The sequence below is a fragment of the Acartia tonsa genome, chromosome 1 (genome assembly GCF_053477335.1).
Source record: "Acartia tonsa isolate MP-2025a chromosome 1, ASM5347733v1, whole genome shotgun sequence".
Lineage (NCBI taxonomy): Eukaryota > Metazoa > Arthropoda > Copepoda > Calanoida > Acartiidae > Acartia > Acartia tonsa.
Window position 1 is genome coordinate 41681878 of NC_137260.1, and position 22812 is coordinate 41704689.

Here is a 22812-nt window from a genome sequence, read left to right on the forward strand (position 1 = left end):
ACTTATGCTATTATCATATGGGCACGATTTTTCTTGTTGTATTTATCAATTGAGTAAAATGATGTTATTAAAAAACCTGTCGGGAACAATTTTTCATTTAGTTTTTTTTCAGTAGCAAAGCTATCCAATAACTTACATTAGTTGTCACTTCGACCGTGATTATTATTATTTGGCAGTCATTCAATATACAGTTGTTGTTAAAATATCTCTAATTAATGTGCATCTACTCTATTACTGAATTTGTCCGTCTGTCTGTTGGTAAATAACATTATTTGGAAAATACAAAGAAGTACGATGTCTGTCCGGCTGTAGCTTAGGATCTCAGTAACTGCTGAACCGACTGGGTCGTGCTTCTCAAGAAATATATCTATCAATCCTGTGGTCGTTTAAACTAATTTTATATGTTTTTTTGTATTTTTTTCACTTTTCTAATTATGAATTCTGTGATCCTTGTTTTCCTCTCTGTTGGTAGATCCAATTATATAAGCTGTCACTTTCAGATCAGAGAAGGAGAGAGAATTTAATTTATCTTTTAAAATTTGGTTAATAATCCAGACAACTACATGGCTCAAGTGGTGGGGGCCCTTTTGTCTGCCAGAAAATTGCTCGCTGCTTTCGTGTTTTAGTGTAGCGATACGGCTGTCTTAATATTTCCGACGCAAATAGCTGATATCAAAGGCTCAATTGACCCCGTAGGTAGAGTAATATATATCTCGTGCCACCTCTATTTTTTAACCAACCATAACTTATTTCAATAAATAAAGTAGTAAGGTTTCTGTGTTTGAAGCTAAAGATCTTGGAAAATACTGGCTTAAGTTGGTTGTATTTTGCAGAGAAAATTTCCGTGGGTTTTAAGCTATTTGACATCCTTTACCTCCCATAGATATTACTGAGATGCAACCAGTTATAATCTCAAATTTCACTTTAAAAACCTAAAGTAAATATTTTCAAATCTAGTGAAATTTAAAATCATGTCCTTTAAAAAAACTCTATCGATACCTTGATAATCTAAAAGTTTCTAGGTTTCATTTCATGTAAGAAAAATTCATAATATAATATTTTTTCTTATGTATTTTGAAAATCCTTAAAAATAGAATTGTGAATAACATATAATCTGTAATTAATATTTTTATTTACAACAATGAAAATAATAATAAAAATATTATAAATCATAGTTCACAAAAATTATGACGTACGTAACATAGAATTATTGATTTGGATTATTTTTAAAATTTTATATATTGATTTTTATGGCAATGTTTAGAAATTTTATTCCAAAAAGGACAAGTAAAAAAACAGTCATAAGTCATATTTCAAAGTTAGGGATTGAGGAGACATCGAATTGTTATCAAACTAGTCCCCAAAGTTTTATATAATGTTTTCTTATTCATTAGCTGAACAATTTTGGGGACTTTTCTTAAATTTTAATTGGTTGGTTAGTTAAGTGGATAATCAAACATTTCAACCACTAATTGTAATCTACGGAAGGGGTTATTTTGTGTATAATCCTTAGGGATGTATATCAATTTAACAGCCATTGTCCTATCCCTTTAGATCCCGGCGAACATTGTTATAGAGTTGCTATGATTAACTTTGAGTAAATGGGATTATTTGTTTTTAACTAGTACACTTATGAATATATTTAAAAGTAGCATACGAAAATCATTCCTTTAGATTTAACTTTGATATCTTAATAGAAAAAATTCAAATCATTTTAGAAATTCAAATAAATAGAAGATTATTATTCTACTAGCGGCTTCTCCCCTAGCCTCTAAGGGCTTTGCCCCAAGAGGTTTGATCAAAACTAATTTTTCGTAATTTAAGTTTTAAAAAAAAATCTATAAAAAAGATTTCTCTTGGGGGGGGGGGATTTTTTTTATAGGGTGGGTAGTCGTCCCCACTGTTTTAATTTTAGTTTTAAAAAGAAAAAAAATTTTTGGGGGGGTATTTTTAATTTTTTTGGGGGGTTGAGGGTGTCCCTCTCCCCAAGAAAATAGTTATAAACCTTCCCGGGACCTATGAGAAGCTACCCTGTAAAGGAGAACCCAATCGGTTCAGCGGTTAGCGAGATCCTTCGCTACAAACAAACAAACAGACAAACAGACAGACACACAGACAAACAGACATCGTTCTACTTTGTATTATAGATAGAAAATCCAAATTTTGGCACTTTAACATATTCAATCTTATTAAAAAAGATATAATCGATACATTTTAATGGCACTTTAATAGAATGTTAAAATACTGTATAAAAATACAAAAGTAAAAGTTTGAATAATTATGTCTAATCTCTTGTGACATGTCCAAATCTTGCCATATTTTCGTGGTGCTTCTTCTTCAACTTCTCAACAGTCTATACATAAAAAGACTTATATTGGATATAGAGTTGCTATAGAGTTGTAGCGCTATTGGCAATCAAGAGCGGCTTTCGAAGCCGTAATTTTGTAGAAGGCTATAGCCGCAAATTTGTCAGGCCTGAAATGACCGCCAAAAAGTAAACAACTCTAACCATACAAACTTGGACAATTAAACTTAACCTTTATATGAATATCTCGTCACTTTTAGAGTTACTGTGCACCGGAGGAACATCCAGCTGCATTTTTTAAATCGTCAGAAAGTCATTAATTCCCAAAATTGGCAGCTGATTGTTGCTGAATAATATTTTTAGCAGATTTGTCAATATGTACTGACAAAGTTGACTGTAACTGAGCAATCTACAGCTGCAGCTAAGTGGGCATTCATATGATATATAGTATTAAAGTAAAGAAATAAAGGGGGCACCAGATATATGTAACTTTACCCCCACGTTGGAGACCCTGTTCCGACTTTCAATTAGGCCTTTGAATATGAGCCAATAGCGTCGGAAATAGATACACAGCCATGTTGCTGCAAAAGATCAAAAAGCAAATTGCTAGCAGACGAAAATGGTCCCCACCACTTGGGCAAGGTAGTTGTCTGGGTTATAAATCTATGCTTTTACATTTATTTAATATTTTCAAGATTTTAATTTAATCTTAACAAAAGTTACCATTTCTTTCCATTCTGACTTGATTCTCTTATTTGTTGGACCCCATTCTGCGTTCGGCCTAGGTAAATAAAACAGTTGAAGGAAATTAAAGGGATCTTGGACAAAGTAGCTTCGGACAAAGTAGCTTCGGACAAAGTAGCTTCGGACAAAGTAGCTTCAGGACAAAGTAGCTTCCGGACAAAGTAGCTTCCGGACATTTACTTAAGAAAAGTAGCTTCTAATAGGAATAAAGGTTATGGCCGCAGCGCTCGGCCCCCTGGCCTGCCTAACCGCGGGCGCTCGGCCCCCTTGCCTATAACCTAACCTAACCTAACCTATGTAAGAATGTTTAATGTACATTAACTTCTAATTTTATTGAAAGACAAAACTTTAACAATTTTAACAAAAAGTGGATCGTGGATTTTACTAAAAAGGGTTCGGCGATTTTTTTTATAATTTTTAATTCGTTTTAACATTTTTTAAAAATTTTTACAATTTCTGTCCGCCTTTCTGTCTGTCTGTCTGTCATTTTGTCTGTCTATTTGTCTGTCTTTATGTCTGTCTTTATGCCTTTTTCTATGTCTCTCTTTCTGTGTAGACATTTCTTAAGTAAAACGTCCTAAAATTTTTCAAAAGTTATTAAATAAAAAAATCTTCCAAATTTAAGGATAAAATCCACCACTGCTGTTAAAAAAGTTGAACAATAAAATCCAATATGGCGATAAAACACACAGGGACGAAATTCAAAACCGAAATTTCTTTCTTGAATAACTTTGTCTACAGGGTGAAATTTAAAAATCCGTCCGACAGTTGTCCCAAAGTCTGTGTTGGCTACCCAACGGCATGGTTTCGAACCCGATACAACCTTGCATTAAAAATATCGACCCTTACCTCACACTTGATAAATGTGATATCACTTGAAAAGTTTTTAGGGGGTTTTACTTAACAGATGTCGCATTGGAGGTTTGTCGTTTAGGAGGTTTTTTCTATTTTTCTAAGGAAGCTACTTTTCTTAAGTAAATGTCCGGAAGCTACTTTGTCCGGAAGCTACTTTGTCCTGAAGCTACTTTGTCCGAAGCTACTTTGTCCGAAGCTACTTTGTCCAAGATCCAATTAAAGGAAAAAGTCTGTAGCTATCTGGAAGGGAGTTGGCACAAAACTTTTGGTCCTTACACTATGATTGGTTTGTTAAAACTAGCACCTGCTAACTTTTTAACCAATAATTTAGAGTATTGTAAGTGCTATCTCCTAAGCTAGAGGGTACCTGGCAGCACCTAATAAACATTATTATTATAATTTTATGTTAATTGCTTCTTTACAAATGAAATCTTACTTCAAAGCATTGCTGATTCCTCTGCACTTGAATATCTCAATAAGCCCCCAGAATGGCAGCTGAAGAACGGCTAAAGCAGTCAGGGCCCATCCAGCCGCTAGAGCTGGTGTAGGATATACTTCTCCCTAAAATAATCACAATTTAATTGTTGCATATACAATTGATCCTAATCGAGAGTTTTTTCATTTAAAATATTATATTTAAATTTTAAGACCCTTATTTTTTAAATAATATGCATAACATCGTATACAATTTTCTACAATTGATTTCTTAACCTTATCTAACCTGCATAAAAATCCTTTTATAACTTAATATTTCTGACACCCCTGCGTTTGTCCTGGAACTCTATTTACCTGATATAGAACAGGTTCGTTCTTGTAAACAACATAGACTAACATTCCTGTCAGAGATAATGGGATGACAAACTTCAAACACGTCCTAAAATTATGTTTTTACTTGTATTAATTTTATTTTTTTTATTTTAATATTCGTGTAAAATTGTCTGTAATATGATGCTATACATGAGTTTCCAGTATGGCTGAGTCCAGTTCTAAGCCAGCGGATATTCATCGGTTTCGAAGTCATACTGAAAAGGTTATTAGTCACCAATCCATCCAGTTGTACTTTTTAACAATCCACTGTCGCAATTAATTTTATCTTACAGTTAAGCAGTTGGTTAAGCTTATTTGTATTGATGGCGTTTAAGTAGAAACATCAAAAACAAAAACTTGGATTTAATAACATTTTTAAAACTGATGATTTTTTTATATAAAAACACTTGTTTTAAGAAGTAAACAATTCTTATGAAAATAACGTTATTTGATTTAAGTGGTTTTAAACCGAATAATAACTTATCAAGTAAATTATCCCCCTTGTACTTTATTTCTTTAGGATTTATTTTACATAGAAAATACTTTAAATTCTACTTAAATACTGTTTCATAACAACTTTCAAATAAATTGAAATTTTTTCATTTGGATTGATGGAAAGAATTATATCTTTAATTACTCTTTTTTTCAAATTTTATTAAATATTTTAAGAGCAACTATTTCATGATGTAATAGGATTAAGTCTCAAATCACAGGGATATGTTAATTGACATAAAAATGGGTTTAAAGGTTATTTGCAATATCATTAAAATAAGAGTTAAATTAATTTTTTTTCTCAATTTTTTATGTATTTTTTATTCTTGGAATTTAAAAGTTGTTGTTCATTGACAAGATAATTCAATTCTTGTTATCCGAGGATAATAATGTTTTTTAATTTGCTAGGTTAAGAGTAGGAATATGGGGATAATTCAATTCTTGTTATCCGAGGATAATAATGTTTTATAATCTGCAAGGTTAAGAGTAGGAATATAGGGATAATTTAATTCTTGTTATCCGAGGATAATTATGTTTTATAATCTGCAGGGTTAAGAGTAGGAATAAAGGGATAATTAAAGTTTTTTATTTAAGGATAATGATGTTTTATAATATATCAGGTTAAGAGTAGGAATATAGGGATAATTAAATTCTTTTTATCCAAGGATAATTATGTTTAATAATCTGCAAGGTTAAAAGTAGGAATATAGGGATAATTAAATTTTTTTTATCCAAGGATCATGATGTTTTATAATGTGTCAGGTTAAGAGTAGGAATATAGGGATAATTAGATTCTTTTTATCCAAGGATAATGATGTTTTATAATATATCAGGTTAAGAGTAGGAATATAGGGATAATTAGATTCTTGTTATCCGAGGATAATTATGTTTAATAATCTGCAAGGTTAAGAGTAGGAATATAGAGATAATTCAATTCTTGTTATCCGAGGATAATTATGTTTTATAATCTGCAAGGAAAAGAGTAGGAATATAGAGATAATTAAATTCTTGTTATCCGAGGATAATTATGTTTTATAATCTGCAAGGAAAAGAGTAGGAATATAGAGATAATTAAATTCTTGTTATCCGAGGATAATTATGTTTTATAATCTGCAAGGAAAAGAGTAGGAATATAGAGATAATTAAATTCTTGTTATCCGAGGATAATTATGTTTTATAATCTGCAAGGAAAAGAGTAGGAATATAGGGATAATTAAATTCTTGTTATACAAGGATAATCATGTTTTATAATCTGCAAGGTTAAGAGTAGGAATATAGGGATAATATTAAATTCTTTATATCCAAGGATCATGATGTTTTATAATATGTCAGGTAAAGAGTAGGAATATAGGGATGTAGGGATAATTCAATTCTTGTTATCCGAGGATAATAATGTTTTATAATCTGCAAGGTTAACAGTAGGAATATAGGGATAATTAAATTCTTTTTATCCAGGGATAATGATATTTTAGTATTTGCTAGGTAAAGAGTATGAATATAGGGATAATATTGGGTCATCTCAAAAAACGCCTATCTCAGAAAAATCGTGTTATTCATGGATAATAATATTGTATAACTTGCTGGGATTAAAGTGAAAATTCAAGAATAATTAAATTCATGTTATCAAATTTTTACTTATTCATTTATCTAATATTAAGCCTCTCTTATTATTTTTTATACCAATGGAGACAGATTAGAATATGCTTTCTATGCTTCATTTCTAATGATTTTATTAAAGTTTTACAAAATTGTATCTGTAACACTAAAACTAAAAATATGCTCATAATCATAATATAACTAACCAACAATCATAAGTAAATATTTGTTGTAAGGGAGGGGACAATGGGCAATTAATTTAATTTAATTTAAAAGTTTTTATCTATGAAATGATATTTTCTGTAGAGAAAAAAATTGTTAAAACCAGCCACATCATAACAAATTAAGTTTATTGATACTTGTCTGCAAAATACAAAACTAACAAACGAGTGCGTGGCATTTTGTGCGCTAGTACCCAAAGTCAGTTAGAAACTGCTAAATTCTTGCACATTCCCTTTAAGCCAGTACCCAAAGTCTGAGACTCCTAAAAATTGAATATTCGATCCATTGTCCCCTCCCTTACTCCTTAATTTGTTCTATAGAGTTTTTAAAATCAAATAATTCCTTACTTTTAATACTGTTACAAACCACAGCCATTTTTATAAACTTGTGGGTAGAAGGACGTACCCTAGCTGTAAAGTTGTAAAAATCAGCTATAGCATCATATTACATACAATTTACCGTTAAAATTAAAATTTGAATTACAAAGTTAATTCCAGTTTTGTTAACCCTAGCCTTCAGCCCCTAGGGGCTAACATTACTGGTTTCAATCTTTAAATAATTATTTTATTTTAAGCTGTCTATAATACGAAGCGATAAATTACTATTAATGAAGCGAATACTTACATCCAGTACCATGACAGGCTAACATTAACCATAAATTTGACATCATCCTTCCATCTGTACATTAAGGAAATCATTAACTATACTCTACATAAATCATCATACTACTTTTGAACTAAGATTTTCACCAGGGATAGGTCAGTTCAGATCCCTGGATTCTCATTTAAGCTACTTTTATATGAATAAAGTTTTTAAAAAATACAACATCTTTTTCCAGATTATACCAACAACGACATTAATTCGGGAAAAAATCAATAAACCTGTACGTGATTTTCAGTCGTTTGGCGGCAACACAATAGCGACCTTTTTATCTGCCCCCCATCATTTTAGATTTATTTCACTTGTTGCTATACCTTATTCCTGATCTTATTATCAAAATATCGGCAAGGCATAAGGCACTAAACATTAGACTTTAGGGGAAGATAAATCATCCATTGCTGTTTCATTCAATTTTTTTAACAAATACACTTTTTGTGCTTTTATAAAACTTTTATGTATATTCATACTGTACATTGAAGTTTATGTAAGTATAGAATTGATTAAATATGTTTGTCTGCAGAATAATAACAAATATCTAATCTTAATCTGTAATAACAAGCTCAATAACATCACATAAAGGAGAAAATATATAATCCTTGGTGTGGCTTCAAAATAACAACACATATTTATGTGTATCTAAGTATTGACACAAGGATATTGGATACAAATTTTGTAACTCCTGATTATTTACAATCTGAACATTTTCATATTATTCATGGTATTAATCGCTAAATATAAAAACTGGACTTCTGCAATAAACATTAAATGGATTTCATATAAGATTTGAAGGTTTTGAGATAAAAGTTGTTACAAACAAGAGAAAAGTTGGTATTATGGATTAAAGGAAATTGCTGGAAATATCTTATAATTAAACTAGCACAAATAAATTTTCTGGAAGATTATTTAATGATTGGCCAAATTCCTGTTAATTCCATACACCCAAGCAACTGCTATTACCTCTATGATAGCTGAAATAGTAAATTATTTTACAATTATTTCAAGTACTTAATTAAGATTTAATAAAGACTTACATCAAGAAAATACATTTGTCATTTTGCGTATTGCAAATGTATCATTTTGGATATAAACGAATCTTTTTTAATAAACATGACAACAACCATGAAATGAAAGTAAAAATATAAGAAAAAGTCTTACAAAAGAACATTAACAAGTGCTTAGTTAATGGATGTATCAACAAATTTATATACAGACTGGCACATTAAATTATATAAAAGATAGAAACTTACCAAGAAGGAAAATAATGAAGCTTCCTCCAAAATAATCTACTAATTCCAGAATAGCTTGACCACCAGGAGTTGTGTAAACTGTACCAACTAAATAAAGTATTGATATATTAATAATTTTGGTAAAACTTATTTATTTGATGTTTATATATCACTGATGAAAATGGTTTTCAATTTTTGTTATGTTTCAGATGGTTGGGTTGGATAAATTCAATTGGTTTTCAAAACTTGGATCACTGTCTTATTTGTTATCAATTAGATATTTATAACATATGTTATCTTGAAAAGGATATATAATTCTTTGAATCTATTTAACATCTACAATATTTTAAAACAAAAATTTCATTTAAATTTCACAAAATCTTTCTGTCACATATTTTCTCTGCAACAAGCATGATTTATTTTCATAGATTTTACCTGCAAACAAGGCAAGACAAACCAGACCAGTGACAAGTGTTTTATTTGCCTGTGGGTATAAATCATGGAAGATGGCAATAATATTGCTTGTCAAACCTAAAATAATTAAAACTTTATAGTAAAAAAATGGATCATAGAGAGAAAACAAAGTAGTGGGTTTTGTCGTATTTTCACAGTAGCTTTTCTCCTATTTCTAGCCCCTAAAGGACTATTAATCTCTGGGGCCAACTTCCTAACCCTGTGGGGCTATCATAAACATTTAACTAACCTAACTTACCTAAAATAACCAATCAAAAGCTACTGTGAAAATACAAGGAAACCTGTTACCTTATTTTCTTTCAATGATCCGAAATATTTTTAATACACTTCATTTTAAGTTTCAAGCTTTAAAAGCCAGTTGGCGCTAAAAAAAGTAAACTTTTAGAAACAATTTAATATTTTCTGCAAATGAGTTATCTTACCTGTGGCAGATCCAAGACCTAGGGTTACCAACATCAAGAAGAAAAGAACAGAAAACAGTTGGGGTAGGAAGTCAAACTTTGCCAGAGCAGATGGGTAACTAAATGATAGATAAATTAACATTTTTATGCAATTTCATAATTTAGATGACATAGATAATCATTTTTTTCTACATTAATATATGTTTTACCTGACAAATGCAAGACCAGGTCCAGAATTCACAACCTATGAGAAAAATTATTTATTTAATTGGATACTTAATATGGTCATTCTAAATAATGGTTATGCAATCTTTAGAGTGGAAAATTTAAACACTAAATTAAACTTTGTTTTTTCTTTTAGTTTTTAAAACAATTATAAGATGTTAATAGCATGAAAAATAATTTTATAATTAGATAGATATTACAGTTGGTAAGTAGGAAAGTCAATCATATTCTCCATTTATAATAGATGCGCTACTAACACTTACTCTAAATTCGAATGTGCTCTGACAAAGGCGCACAAAGACAATTTATGACAAAATTACTACTTGCTCAGTTTGCGCCACACTTACCTTATCAACATCAACTCCGAGCTCTTGAGCCAGGTTACCAAGGATAGAAAATATTACAAATCCTGCCAGGAATGACGTCAGAGTGTCTGCAACACTGAATCAAAATTTGCAGGTATAGAAACATGCGTCTTAAATTAGAAAAAAAAAATAACGACGAGATTTAGTGTTGAAAAAGCAGAGCAAGTTATAATCTATAATGTAAAACTTTATGTTTCTTAAAGTTATCCATACGTACCAGTAATGTCCAAACTTTTCAACTAATAATAAGGGGAAATTTTGTTCATTTGGGGATGTATTTAAGTTTATCGTCCAATGCCAAATCCCTTAGGATTCCTGTAAAGTATTCTTATGTTGGTCTCACGGCTACCATGAAAACGTTTTCAAAAAATTAAATTAAAAATTTTAAAAAACAATTTTTGATTGCAATATTTTTGTCAATTTAACCATAGAAAATATAGTGGATATAACAGTGACGTTAGAAAACACGTCATAATTCATTGTTTAAAGAATTTAAAACAAAATACAAATTTTAATCAAATGAATTTTGTTGAAAACGTGCAAAATGCTATTTCGGCGTTATCCTCTTAGAAATTTTTTTTTCAATTTTTTTCAATTTTGTACTCCCCCCCCCCCCCCCCCCCGACTACCGACGAACAACTATTTTAGGTTAGGTTAGGTTTTAGGCTAGGGAGCCGAGCGCTGCGGCTAGGCAGGCAAGGGGGCCGAGCGCTGCGGCTAGGCAGGCAAGGGGGCCGAGCGCTGCGGCTAGGTAGGCTAGGGAGCCGAGCGCTGCGGCCAGAGTTCATAGTTCGCTGTCGGGGGGGGGGGGGGGGGGTACTCAAATTTTCAATATTGAAAAAAAAATTTCTAAGGGGATAATACCGCTATTTCTTTTCTTTTAAATGGAGCAGCAATTTTTGCACTTGTGGGGAGGGAGGGAAGAATGTATTTTTCCATCTTTTCAATTCAGGTCCATGATTTTAAAAAATATATTACCTAATAATGACAGCATCTCTATAAGAGTTGTGGTTGAACTTGTTGAATGAAGAATATGTTATCAGTGCTCCAAAACCTAAATAACAAGGATGACATTATACTTAACCCTTACAGAACGGGGGGGTGGGCTCTAAGAACCCCACCCCCCTCTAGTTTGTTCATTGTCATTTTTTTGTAAGTAAGGTAGAAAGCTGTGACTTCATGACTTTTTAAGTTTAGTAATTATACGTCCGCAAGAGTTGATTTTATATGGATATCTGGTCTGTGTCGGTCGTCGTGTGCGGTCAAAGTCGGTTAGGTGGCACCAAAATTAGAAAAAATTCTAAATAAATCTTTAATTCCTGATATTATATTCAAAAACGAAGCTTAATAGACTATCAGTGTTTGTTTTCTGTTCACAAATTACATCGCTCTCTAGGTGCATTCGAGTAAATACACAAATACGCTATTGCCAAGCGGGAATAACTAACAAGCGAAATAAATCTAAAATAATATTTGTTGGGCAAATGGAGAGGTCGTCAATATTACGATGTGTTGTCACCCAACGACAGCTGAAAAACACGTATAGGTTTCGTGATTTTTTCCCTAATTAATTTCGTTATTGGTATAAGCTGGTTATTAAGCCTTTTGTTTGTCATTAGATTTTATAATTATTATGCACTTTTAAAAAAAATTAGATTGGTTTGTACTCAGATTACAATAATTTAAACCTAAAAAATGGACAATTCATGGTGTACATCAATTTATCGTCCATTTTCTTATTCCTTAAATTTCTGTAACTATCTTCATTTTTATTTCTGCCTGTTTGTCAGGTTATTCATGCTATGGCGCTTTGAACATTATTACCCTTGTTTTTAATCATAATATTAATTAGGTTTTGATCTTATCATTTTCATTTTATTATCCGCGGAAAGCTGTCTATAATTCGATGCAGTGAATAACTATTAAATTTCTGATTATAAGTGAACCTTGTATTAATCTAAAGTTCAATATATTGACTTTTCTTAGTAATTTCATGACAATATTTTATCATTCTATTCCTTGTCTGGCCGACAGTCTGTCGTCTGTGTCTTCCCGTCTACACGTGCCTCCACGTGGCTGATCCCCTTGCCTCTATGTATTCACTTAGAAGTGAAAAGACACCCTTCTTCGGCACCTCGGGGCTAAAAAAAACTGGTTTTAATCTTATAATTGTAAATTCTTTATCCGCGGAAAATCGTTTATAATACGATGCGAGAAATAACTATTATATTCTATTTACTTACAAAACTAATTTTATTTCATTACATAAATTATTTTCTTTATTTCTAGTTTTATAATTCATTGAATTTAAACGAAAATATCCTTCCTTTGTCCAGCTATATCCTACGTCATAGATATAAAATCAAATATTTTAATTCTTTTGTCAATTTTCAGGTTCAGCTTCTTTACAATTTAAAATGTCAGTCAGTCCCATTGTTTAGTTGATAACTATTAGTTACTTATTGTATCGTATTATAGACAGCTTTTCGCAGATATTTAAATGAAAAATTTTATGTTTAAAGCCAGTTTGATAGTACAAATGGACCGAAAAACTGGTATTAATATAGTCATTTTATCTTAACATTCGTTGAAAAAAACTAGCAATAATACTATACGATACATGATTTTTCAGCATGGCATAGAACCGGTTCAAATCCAGAAGATATTAATCGGTTTCGAATCTATATACTGCTTTTATTAGTTAGATTCATCTAAAATGTTTTGTGACTCCTCTGACCAATAAGCATCAATTATGTTATTCCATCTTTTCGTTAATAATGCAAAGAAAAGATTTAATTTCCAAGAGGAAATATCAACTTTTTAAGTAGCTTAGTCTGTTTGTCTGTTTATGTTATTATTTAGTTTCCATGTTTCACTACTGATATTATCATCCTTGTTATAAAAGAATTTGAATATGCACTTAATTACATTTTGACGTACGTACACAACATACTTAAATATGCAATTACAGAAGTATTTTCGGAAATTTCTCTAAAGAGCTTAGTTGAGCAGAGAATCCCCAATCCCTTTTTTTGAAATAAAGAAAAAAATAGGGTAGTGTTTTCTATGTGTTTTTTTGTAAAGGTATGTTGAATATAGAGTAACCTTGCAGGGGATTTTCATAGACTCTCCCCCCCTCCCCTTACTTCTAAAATAAATTAATAAGGGGGTCAATTACAGTGTATACTGGCCTCTCATTGGTTAATTTTTTTGACGTCATAATCTGTGTCGCATTTTTTACTAACTTCTTTTTTATAATATTTTACCTGGAACATTAAGAAATAAAGGTTGCTATATCAAGAAATAAAGGTTGCTATATCAATTAACCTGTTGAGAGAGAGAAGAAAGATTGTGTGACTGCTGCATACCAAACGTCAACAGTGGCTAAAAATATAAAAAAAAAGGCATAAAAGATCCATTAACAATATTTAAAAAAGGATAGCGTGTTTTTAAAAGTTTCATTGTCCAACTCTCAATGTCTCTGACAACCTGAACCTTCTATCCTGCTATTTATTAGAACAGGATTTGTTATAATATTTTATATCTTTTCTCTGCAATTTTAAATTTAATTTGATTTAAATTTAAATAAGTTTATTTAAAAGCATTTAAAATTAATTTAAATTTTTTTCAAATTTTCTTACCCAATTTTTCCCAGTCAGGTGTGAGGTAAAACATCACTCCCTAGATTAAAAAAGAATATAAACAAAAAAAATTCTAGGTTATATCCTTTTTTATTTATTGTTATATTTAGCCTAAAATGGTTTTAGTCTATTTATCTCCCTCCTTCTTACCCCTTTGAATTATAGCCCATAGATAATGGGGGCGTAGCCGCTAGTAAATATAAAATCTTGCCATATATTCAACATTTTAAATATTTCTGCAGTTTGTTTAAGTTATTGTTATTAATTGTTATCTGCAATCTAACCATATCATATAGGCACATCCAAGCTTTTTATATTGAGGGGGGTAGGGAAATAAGGTTTTTTTATGTTTAAGGGGGGAAATCTAATGCATTCTTCTCAAATTTTTAGAGGGGTAAAATGAAGGGTTTCAAAGTTTTAAAAACTCCTTTACCCCCACTCTTCGACGTCTAGGAAACTGTTATTTTTCCCCCCCATATATTAGAATTAAATTTATGTAATCAAATAATGGATAATGTATAAAAAGCATACCTTCATAGCTCCAGGCAGTGTCAATCCTCTGACGAGCAGTGTAAACAATACTAAAATATTAATACACTGTTAAAAACATACTATGCAAAAACTGTTATTAGTTTTATTATAGGAAAATGGATCTTAGATTATCATGTACTCTAATAAAGTGAAACTTTTAGCTTGCTAAAATAAAGATTCCCCACATTCATCCCCTTTAACCCAATAACCTTCCCTCCTACTGAATGAACGAACTGACTAAAAAATTATGTCGATGTTAGCAACTTAAATTAACAACAACGTCTCTAAACCATGTATATTCTATATTCTACATCCATTTATTCGTCAATTGTAATAAAAGTTACAAATAGAGAATTGAATTATTACAGTGCGTATATGATTATTGAAAAAGGATCAACAATCAGGGATCTACAGGGATAAGACAATGGCCGATAATAATGATACACAAAATTACCCCTTCAGTAGATTACAATTAATGGTTGAAAACAACCATTCAAAATTCGATAAAAGTTCCCGAAGTTGTTAGGCCAACGAATAAGAAAACGTTATAACTGTGGGGACTAGTGTAATAAACAGCCCAATGATCCGTCTCTTCTTGAAAAACAATACTAATGCATTAGCATGACGGTAAATAAAACTAAAATATTAACAAATAAACACTGACATTTGGTAAATACCAAGACAAATAATAATTAAACATAAGAATACTTAATACTCAGGCAGGGAGAGGACATTAGACTGAAAATCATGCTAATCATCAAAGTTTCATAAACTAACTCTCTAGTTTTTGTTCAATTTTGATTTGGTGGTAAAAACTAGCATTAACTAAATTTTACCAATAATAATTCTAAAGCAATAATTTGTGAAGATTTTATTGAGCTAACCACACCTTTTATAGTGAACTGTAGATGTACAGACAAACTCTAGTTAAATAGTATTTGCTTTAATAAATATAAACTTACCGACATATGGGAAAAGAGCAGTGAAATATGCAATCTTTCCCGAGCTAGCCACACCCTTCCATAGTGTGAAAAACAGGAGGATCCAACAAACGGCCAGACATATCATTAGTTTCCAGTCAGGTAATCCTGCAAATTTAATTATCTTTTTTCATGTTGTTGATTGAGGTAATGTTTATACTTTTTATACAGGAACAGCCACTTAAAACAATGATAGGTATAGGCACAATAACATAACATAAATTCAATTTTTGAGTTATGTATAGTACTAATTGCTTCGCACCTAGCCTCTAGGAAAGGTCTAAAACCAACTGAAAACATCTATGAAGTTTTCCTTAAAAGTAAAACAAGTTAGACCATTTTTTCCAAGATCTTTAGCTACAGACAAATAAAACTACTACTACTTTATATTACAGCACTAGTGGCTTTGCCCCAAGAGGTAATTTAAAAAGAAAATAAGTATATCTGGTGCTGCTAATTTTATGTGAAGTAGTTTCCTCACAAAACAATTTTTTTGGTGGGGGGGGGGGGGGATTGAAGAAAATAGCTTGAAACCACCTCAGGACCAATAAGTATATACCCTGAAGAGTAGAATCCGATCGGTTCAGTGGTTACTTAAATCTTAAGCTTCAGACGGACAGACGGATAGACATCAACCTACTTTGTATTATAGATATAGATTATAATTTACGTAGCTTACTAATTTTCTAGTTATCGTTTAAAAATAATGAACACAGTAATACTGTCTGACTGATTATGACGTAACAAAAAGAAATAAGCCAATGAGAGGCCGTTATTGACCAATGGTAAAATTTATAGTGGCCTCTCATTGGCTAATTTTTTTTGTTACGTCATAATCAGTCAGACACTATTACTGTGTTCAAAAATAGTTATTTTCTAGTATATGAACAATTATTTTATTGATATAGCTTTATTTTTAATCATTTTAGATTAAGAAAAACTTATTGTGTTCATTGTTCTAAACCTAATTGAAAAGATTCCTACCGATTCCGTTAGTTATATCTCCATCTTCTTTGAGTACGCCTTTCATGAAATATTGTTCCGCGGATGAAATGGTCTTATTCGCCATTTCCTCGGCAGTCATGTTGAGGCTGTTCGCCAGCGCTGTTATGTTTGTGCTAGCATCAACACAAATTCGGTCAACCTTAAATATACTTTCACATACAAAAAGGAACATCTGTTGTAATGGATGAAGAATATACGTGGATATTATGACATGGGAAAAATTTTCGAAATTTAGCTTGCTAACATTGAACTCAATTATCGGTCAAGTCGTTCCTCCAATGGGAAAGGGAGGGGATTGAAAAAGGGGGGAATCGTTATTTTAGCCTAGTGCGTGTTTCACTTTATTGTTAAAGAACATGAAAATCTGATATAAGATCCAAGTAATTCTTTTTGTAGAATAACCATTTACAATCTATCTGTCTATATGCGTATTGGACTTTCTCGGATGCTATATGAGATTGTTTTATAAACGCCTGCAACCAATGAGTATTTATTTCATAATTCATTTTTTCATGTCTATCCTTACATTTATAAGGAGCTGAGTAATGAAAATTTAATTTACTCAACTGCCATTTGATAGGATTATGAAATTACAAGGAAAGATCTTTCGAGAATACTCTAAAATATTCTTTTTTCATCAGTAGGATTTTTCTTATTTTACTCTTTAAGCTTTGCTACTAATTTAATATGGATGTTGTGTAAAAAAGGGATCTAAAAGGATAAGACAATGGCCGATAATTCAATGTGCATCCCAAATGATTGTAAACAAACTTACCCCTTCTGTACATTACAATTAGTGGTTGAAAAGTTTAGACACTTAACTTAAATAAACCAACCAATAAAAATTCAATTAAAGTCCCAAAAGTTATTAAGCCAAGGAACAAGAAAGCGTAATTATGAAACTTTAAGGACTATGGTAATAAACATCGCTGTGTCCTTTCCTCATTCTCTGTGTGTAATACCCTAACTTTAGTAGTAAAGTTATTCTGCAATTGTACCTACCTCGCTTAGCTCTGGGTGGCAGTTAGTCCAGGGTAGTGTTGTCTGGAACGAATGTCCCAGGTAATGTAGTGCCAGGGCTATCAAGCTACAGTAGTAGGATACGACACTCATTACACCTAACGGTCATTTCATAATTACAAACAATATCTAAATATAATACAAAGTAGTACGTTGTCTGTCTGTCCGTATTTCTGTCTGTCTGAAGCTTAAGATCTCAGTAACCACTGAACCTATTGCTCCCCTGTTAAATACCTTTTTCGTTTGCTAGCAAATTGTTTTCTGTTTTTTTGTGGCGGCATTCTCGACGCTATTGGTTTGTTTTTAAAGACCCAATTGTAAGTCGGGATGGCTTCGCCCATACCATTTAGAAGATAAACTCCTAAATTGAATGTGGGTAAATAGTAATAGTCAATATTTATGGCTATTTCAAATATCATTAACACACATCATATCAATTGCTGTCATTTGCTATTTTTTGGAACTCATTGCAGGACCAGTAGGTATGTTTCTTAATCGGTTTAGCAGTTAGCAAGATCTTAACTTACGGATGGACTTTATTTATGTATATTTATCACGTGCAGTTATTCTTAAAATTAATGAAATATACGCATTTGTTGTAATTAATATCCTGCCTATCATTTGACCAAAGCCAACCCCTCTTGCCAGGGGAACCATATTCCAAACCTAAAAAGTAGAATTTATATTACTAACAAGGATGACAACATTCATATGCAAGGAAGCATAAAAATCAAGTATGGACAAACGGACAAAGTAAGTTGTAGGGCAGATTTAAAAAAAAAAGATAGAGAAAAGGAAAGATAGAAAGGTACAATGTTTTATAGAAAATCACGAAACATTTATAAAGAAAAATATATTTGTTTTTATAGCATATATGACAGATCAATAATGAATTACAATTTTAAATTGCAGCTCAGAAAACTTTACTATACCAGTCAAAGACATAAAACTTCTTACATTTCTCTAGACAAGGACGGGGTAGGTCAGAAATGAAGCCTTAAATCACCCCCAAGTCATTTTTGAAACTTCCCTGAAAAGTACAACTCATTCGGATCTGCAATTCTGAAATCTTTAATTCAAAATAAAAAAATCCTTACTACTTTATATAATAGAATATCATTCATTATTTGGTATTGAAAATTGTCTTAAAAACTAAATCTAAAGAAACCATATATTTTATTTTAAATATATCTTTTTCAAATAAAAGGAAACCTTTTTTATTACGAATTTAATATCTTTCCTTTTATTTGGATATTTGAACCAAAGTTACTCTTTAAATACAACATTCCCTTAGCTCGTTTGAAAATTTAAGGTGCAAATTTTTTATATTATTACTATTAACGATTGTGTGTTTGAAATGTAGAAAGTGTTATATACTATGCAGGGAGGGGAGGGGATACTTTACAGTAAATTAAATTAGTACCCAATGTTTTATAATCCCGTTATTTACTCGTTGGCCCAAAAAAATTTTTTTACCTCCCCCAAAATTTTTACCCCGGGGGTAAAATTTGCTTGGGGGGGGGGGGTAATTACCCCCCTGAAATCTGTTGGCAGGGGTAAAATTTGTTTACCCCCCCCAAAATTTACCCCCGGGGTAAAATTTTATCAAAAATTTAGTATTAAAAATGCGCGCGAAGCGCGCAAAAATTTTTTTATGTTAGAGATTTTCTATTTCGGGGGGGGTATTTACCCCCCAAAATTGTTTGGGGGGGGTAAATACCCCCTCCTAAATGGTTGCTTCGCTACTTATGTATGTTGTTATCCTTGATATATATTAAATCTTATTTAATCCACATACGTCGTCAAATATTGAAATTGCGCTTTTAATATCAAATATTAGTTTAATAGGGAAAAAATTGTAATGTGCGTCATCTTATTTTATATTTTCATCTATAATTTATTCCAAAAATATAATTTTATTAATTCTATATTATATTTTTTATAATATAATTATTAGAATAGTGTTATTTAAAGGTATACTTATTACTTGATAATAAGATAGAGTGTGAAACTTTATCTTATTATCAAGAGACAATATACTATAACTTGTTATATGTACATCCAGTAATCGCCAGTAATCGGTCAAGAAGCTGTTAGCCGTTCCCAAACTTACCTTAGTTGAGCCTGAGCTAGAAAACTGACCCAGAGTGAGCTCCATAAAGTACAGGGGACGTCCAATCAGCAACAAGACCAACAGGTAGGGTATTAGAAAAGCACCGCCGCCGTTTTTGTATGCTAAATGATATAAAAATGAAGATAACTTTAAAACTATCACAGGGAAAAAAAGCTAAGATTTTTTTTTGCTAAATTAGAAAACAGTTTGAAGGGATAAGACAATGGACGATGAATTAATTTCCAAAATTAGCCTTCTGTGTGCTAAAATTGTTATTGAAAAAAATTAGACAATTATAGTTTGTACAAACAAATCAAGATTTAATATTTATGGAAAAGCTTTGCTTTTTATATTTTTTTTGTTAGAATTATAATGTTTATTATTTTTCTTAAAAGCAAAAACTTTGAGATTACGACATTTAGCATAAATTATTTTTTATCGTAAATTGATTTATTCTAAAATGATACAAAGCATATGTATATTTTTAATATATATTGTAGGAAAGCTTTTCTAAAGTATGAATGTGTGTATGTACCTGTATAAGGAAACCTCCAAACATTTCCAAGTCCAACAGACATGGCAATACATGATAACAGAAATTCTAAAAAAATGTAGAACTTTTTGGATAAACTGAAATACAAAATTGAGTAAAATATAAATGCTAATGGATGTAAAATATACGTGGATATTGTGACACTGGAAAAATTGTCGTCAATTTAGCTTGCTAACATGCAACTCATTTATTGGTCAGTACGTTAATCCAGTAGGAGGGGAGTATGTGGTAAAGGGTATCGTCATTTTTTCTTTATTTGAGAAAATGAAAATCTGGTGTAAGATCCAAGTAATAATATATCCATTACAATGCAATCTTTCTATTGAGATAGGATAACCTTACAAACAAATAGGCATAATATTTATTAGTAGCGTACCAATAATTAACAAGCCAATAACGAGAACCATAATGGTCCAGTGAAGTCTTGCTTACAAACAGACAGTTATCCTATTGTCTTTATATAATAATAGTCATTTATCGAATCGTATTATAGACAGTTTTCAAGACGAAAATTTGTAAGATTAAAGCCAGTGTTGTTCGCCCTGAGGGGCCGAAGACCTGGATAACAAAACTGAAAAAAAAGTTTATTTCAATTTGTCGAAATTTGTCTGTAATACGATGCTAAACATGATTTTTTCATTATATCTGAGAACCGGTTTTAATTCCGCAGATTAAATCGGATTTGTGGCCATACTGGAATAGTTATTTCTCGCATCGTATTATAAACGGCTTTCCGCGGATATAGAATGTACAATTAAAAGATTAAAACTAGTTTTTTTAGCCCATGGCTAAAAAAACTAGTTTTAATCTTTTAATTGTACATTTTTATATTCGTAGAAAGCTGGATATAATACGATGCTAGACATAGTTTTTTCGTATGGATGAGAACCGGTTCCTATCCACCGGATTCGAATGAATACGAGAAAAATATTTACCTATGGGATTTGACCACTGTTGTCTCTCCTCCCCATCTTCTTCCCCTTCATCACCACCACCACCTTCCTCTACTATCTTACCAACTGTTTTGTCAGGAGCTACATCTGCAATAGCATATGATTGTTAAATACAATGTTATTAGCAGCGCAACTGCTTTAAAATTAAGATAAGACCTCCCGTTCATAACACAGTCTCCCAAAGCAGGGATCTAAAGGGATAAGACAATATCCGATAAATTGATGTACGCCCCCAATATTAATACTGAAAATTATTATTAGTGGTTGAAACGCTTGGACACTCAACTTAATTAAACAACCAATAAAAATATAAGTCCTATTTAGCATCTTTTATAATTGACTTTTTATATTTTTAAGCCACTAAACATCTGCTTTATCATTATTTTGTCCGCTTTTCCATACGCTTGTGTGCTTCCCTACTTATCGATGTTGTCATCCTTGCTTTTTATATATTAGTTGTGTTATCTATAAGCTTTACTTATTGTCATCCTTGTTTTGATTTTTTCTGTTTTACCTGATTTCTTACTGTCACTTGTGTCACTAATATAGGCATGGTTGATTTGTCCCTGTGCATTAAAGAACAATTTCAAATATCATCAAAATATTTTTATTTGACTTTTAACAGAGGCCAAACGGGAATGACATTTTTCTTTTTGGAGATAAATTTATCATTTACTTTCATTTATTTCAATAATTTATAGGTACATTTTCATTAATACATATTCCAGTACGGCTTCGAATACGATTAATTTCCCAAGGATTTGAGCCGGATATTCCAAACCAAAGAATCATGTATAGCATCGATTTATAGACAATTTTCCAAGAATATTAACAAAACTGACATTAACTTTTAATCTAATTTAGTTCATGACCTCTTTTTTTGGACTTCAAAGTAATTTTATGAATATTATAAAGGCATTGATGATGATATTTGATAGTATTTCCTTTTTTAAAGAATCCGATAGGTTACCCATCTCTTCTTGTAAACTCGCTCGCTTCTTTACACTCTACATAATGTTAAATTATAGAATAGATGCACTTCTTAATATTGTGTAATATTTATCAAAGTTATCACCAATTCACTGTTTAGACTTCAACTGCAACAATCGATTAACTATGTATAAGTTTTCAAAGGGATTTTGAGTTATTCTTTATAAAAAAATGCCAATTAATAAGGACGAATAAAATCAATAAATATTAACAAATATATTAAAGCAAAATTATTTTCTAACTATTAAAATCAAAACACTCAGCTATGATTAAAGAAACAGATTAGATGCTTATTGTTTTGAAATTTGAAATATATTCTCAACTATAGCTGAGATAATGTTTCTTCCCAAAAGAGTGTACAGACTAAAAAATTTATAAACAAGAGTTTTGCTTCATAGAGTAGCTTCGCAATTTGTGTTTATTCTTTATTATTTTCTGTTATAAAATTAATCCCTTCAATTACCTGGATTGAGCCAGGGATCTAAAGGGATAAGACAATGATAAATTAATGTTCATCCCAAAGTCCCTAAAGTTGTTAGGCCGAAGAATAAGAAATGTTATCATAAAACTTTAGGGACTAGTGTAATAAACAATCGAATGCCCCCCTACTCCCTGGAATAGGGCACCTTTTATATATTTGTTGATAAAATATAG

The 22812-nt window shown here is 31.2% G+C and overlaps 1 protein-coding gene across 1 annotated transcript; it reads right to left on the reverse strand.

The window, feature by feature from the left end:
- Positions 1-1115: 1115 nt before the first annotated feature.
- Positions 1116-21791, reverse strand: LOC145319704 (sodium-dependent nutrient amino acid transporter 1-like). Its single transcript, XM_080162007.1, has 23 exons — positions 21683-21791; positions 21151-21255; positions 20198-20263; positions 19663-19784; positions 18164-18215; positions 17532-17647; positions 16509-16668; positions 15507-15632; positions 14545-14594; positions 14014-14053; positions 13700-13756; positions 11351-11426; positions 10355-10448; positions 9992-10026; positions 9804-9901; positions 9343-9438; positions 8929-9015; positions 8604-8649; positions 7646-7699; positions 4694-4778; positions 4341-4465; positions 3029-3086; positions 1116-2353 (listed from the first exon to the last, which is right to left on the reverse strand). Exons 3-23 carry the CDS (start codon positions 20238-20240, stop codon positions 2285-2287), a joined length of 1689 nt encoding a protein of 562 aa, XP_080018133.1. The 5' UTR covers positions 20241-20263; positions 21151-21255; positions 21683-21791; the 3' UTR covers positions 1116-2284.
- Between the last annotated feature and the right edge of the window lie 1021 nt (positions 21792-22812).

Bases quoted from the DNA above. Each gene is read 5' to 3' on its own strand.
- LOC145319704 (XM_080162007.1), bottom strand. From the start codon at position 20,240: ATGTCTGTTGGACTTGGAAATGTTTGGAGGTTTCCTTATACAG. The intron at 7,700-8,603 runs GAATTTGGCCAA...CTTAATGTACAG, and splicing joins TGGGTGTATGGAATTAACAG to ATGGAAGGATGATGTCAAAT. The intron at 2,354-3,028 runs GTAACTTTTGTT...TTTTATGTATAG, and splicing joins AGTCAGAATGGAAAGAAATG to ACTGTTGAGAAGTTGAAGAA.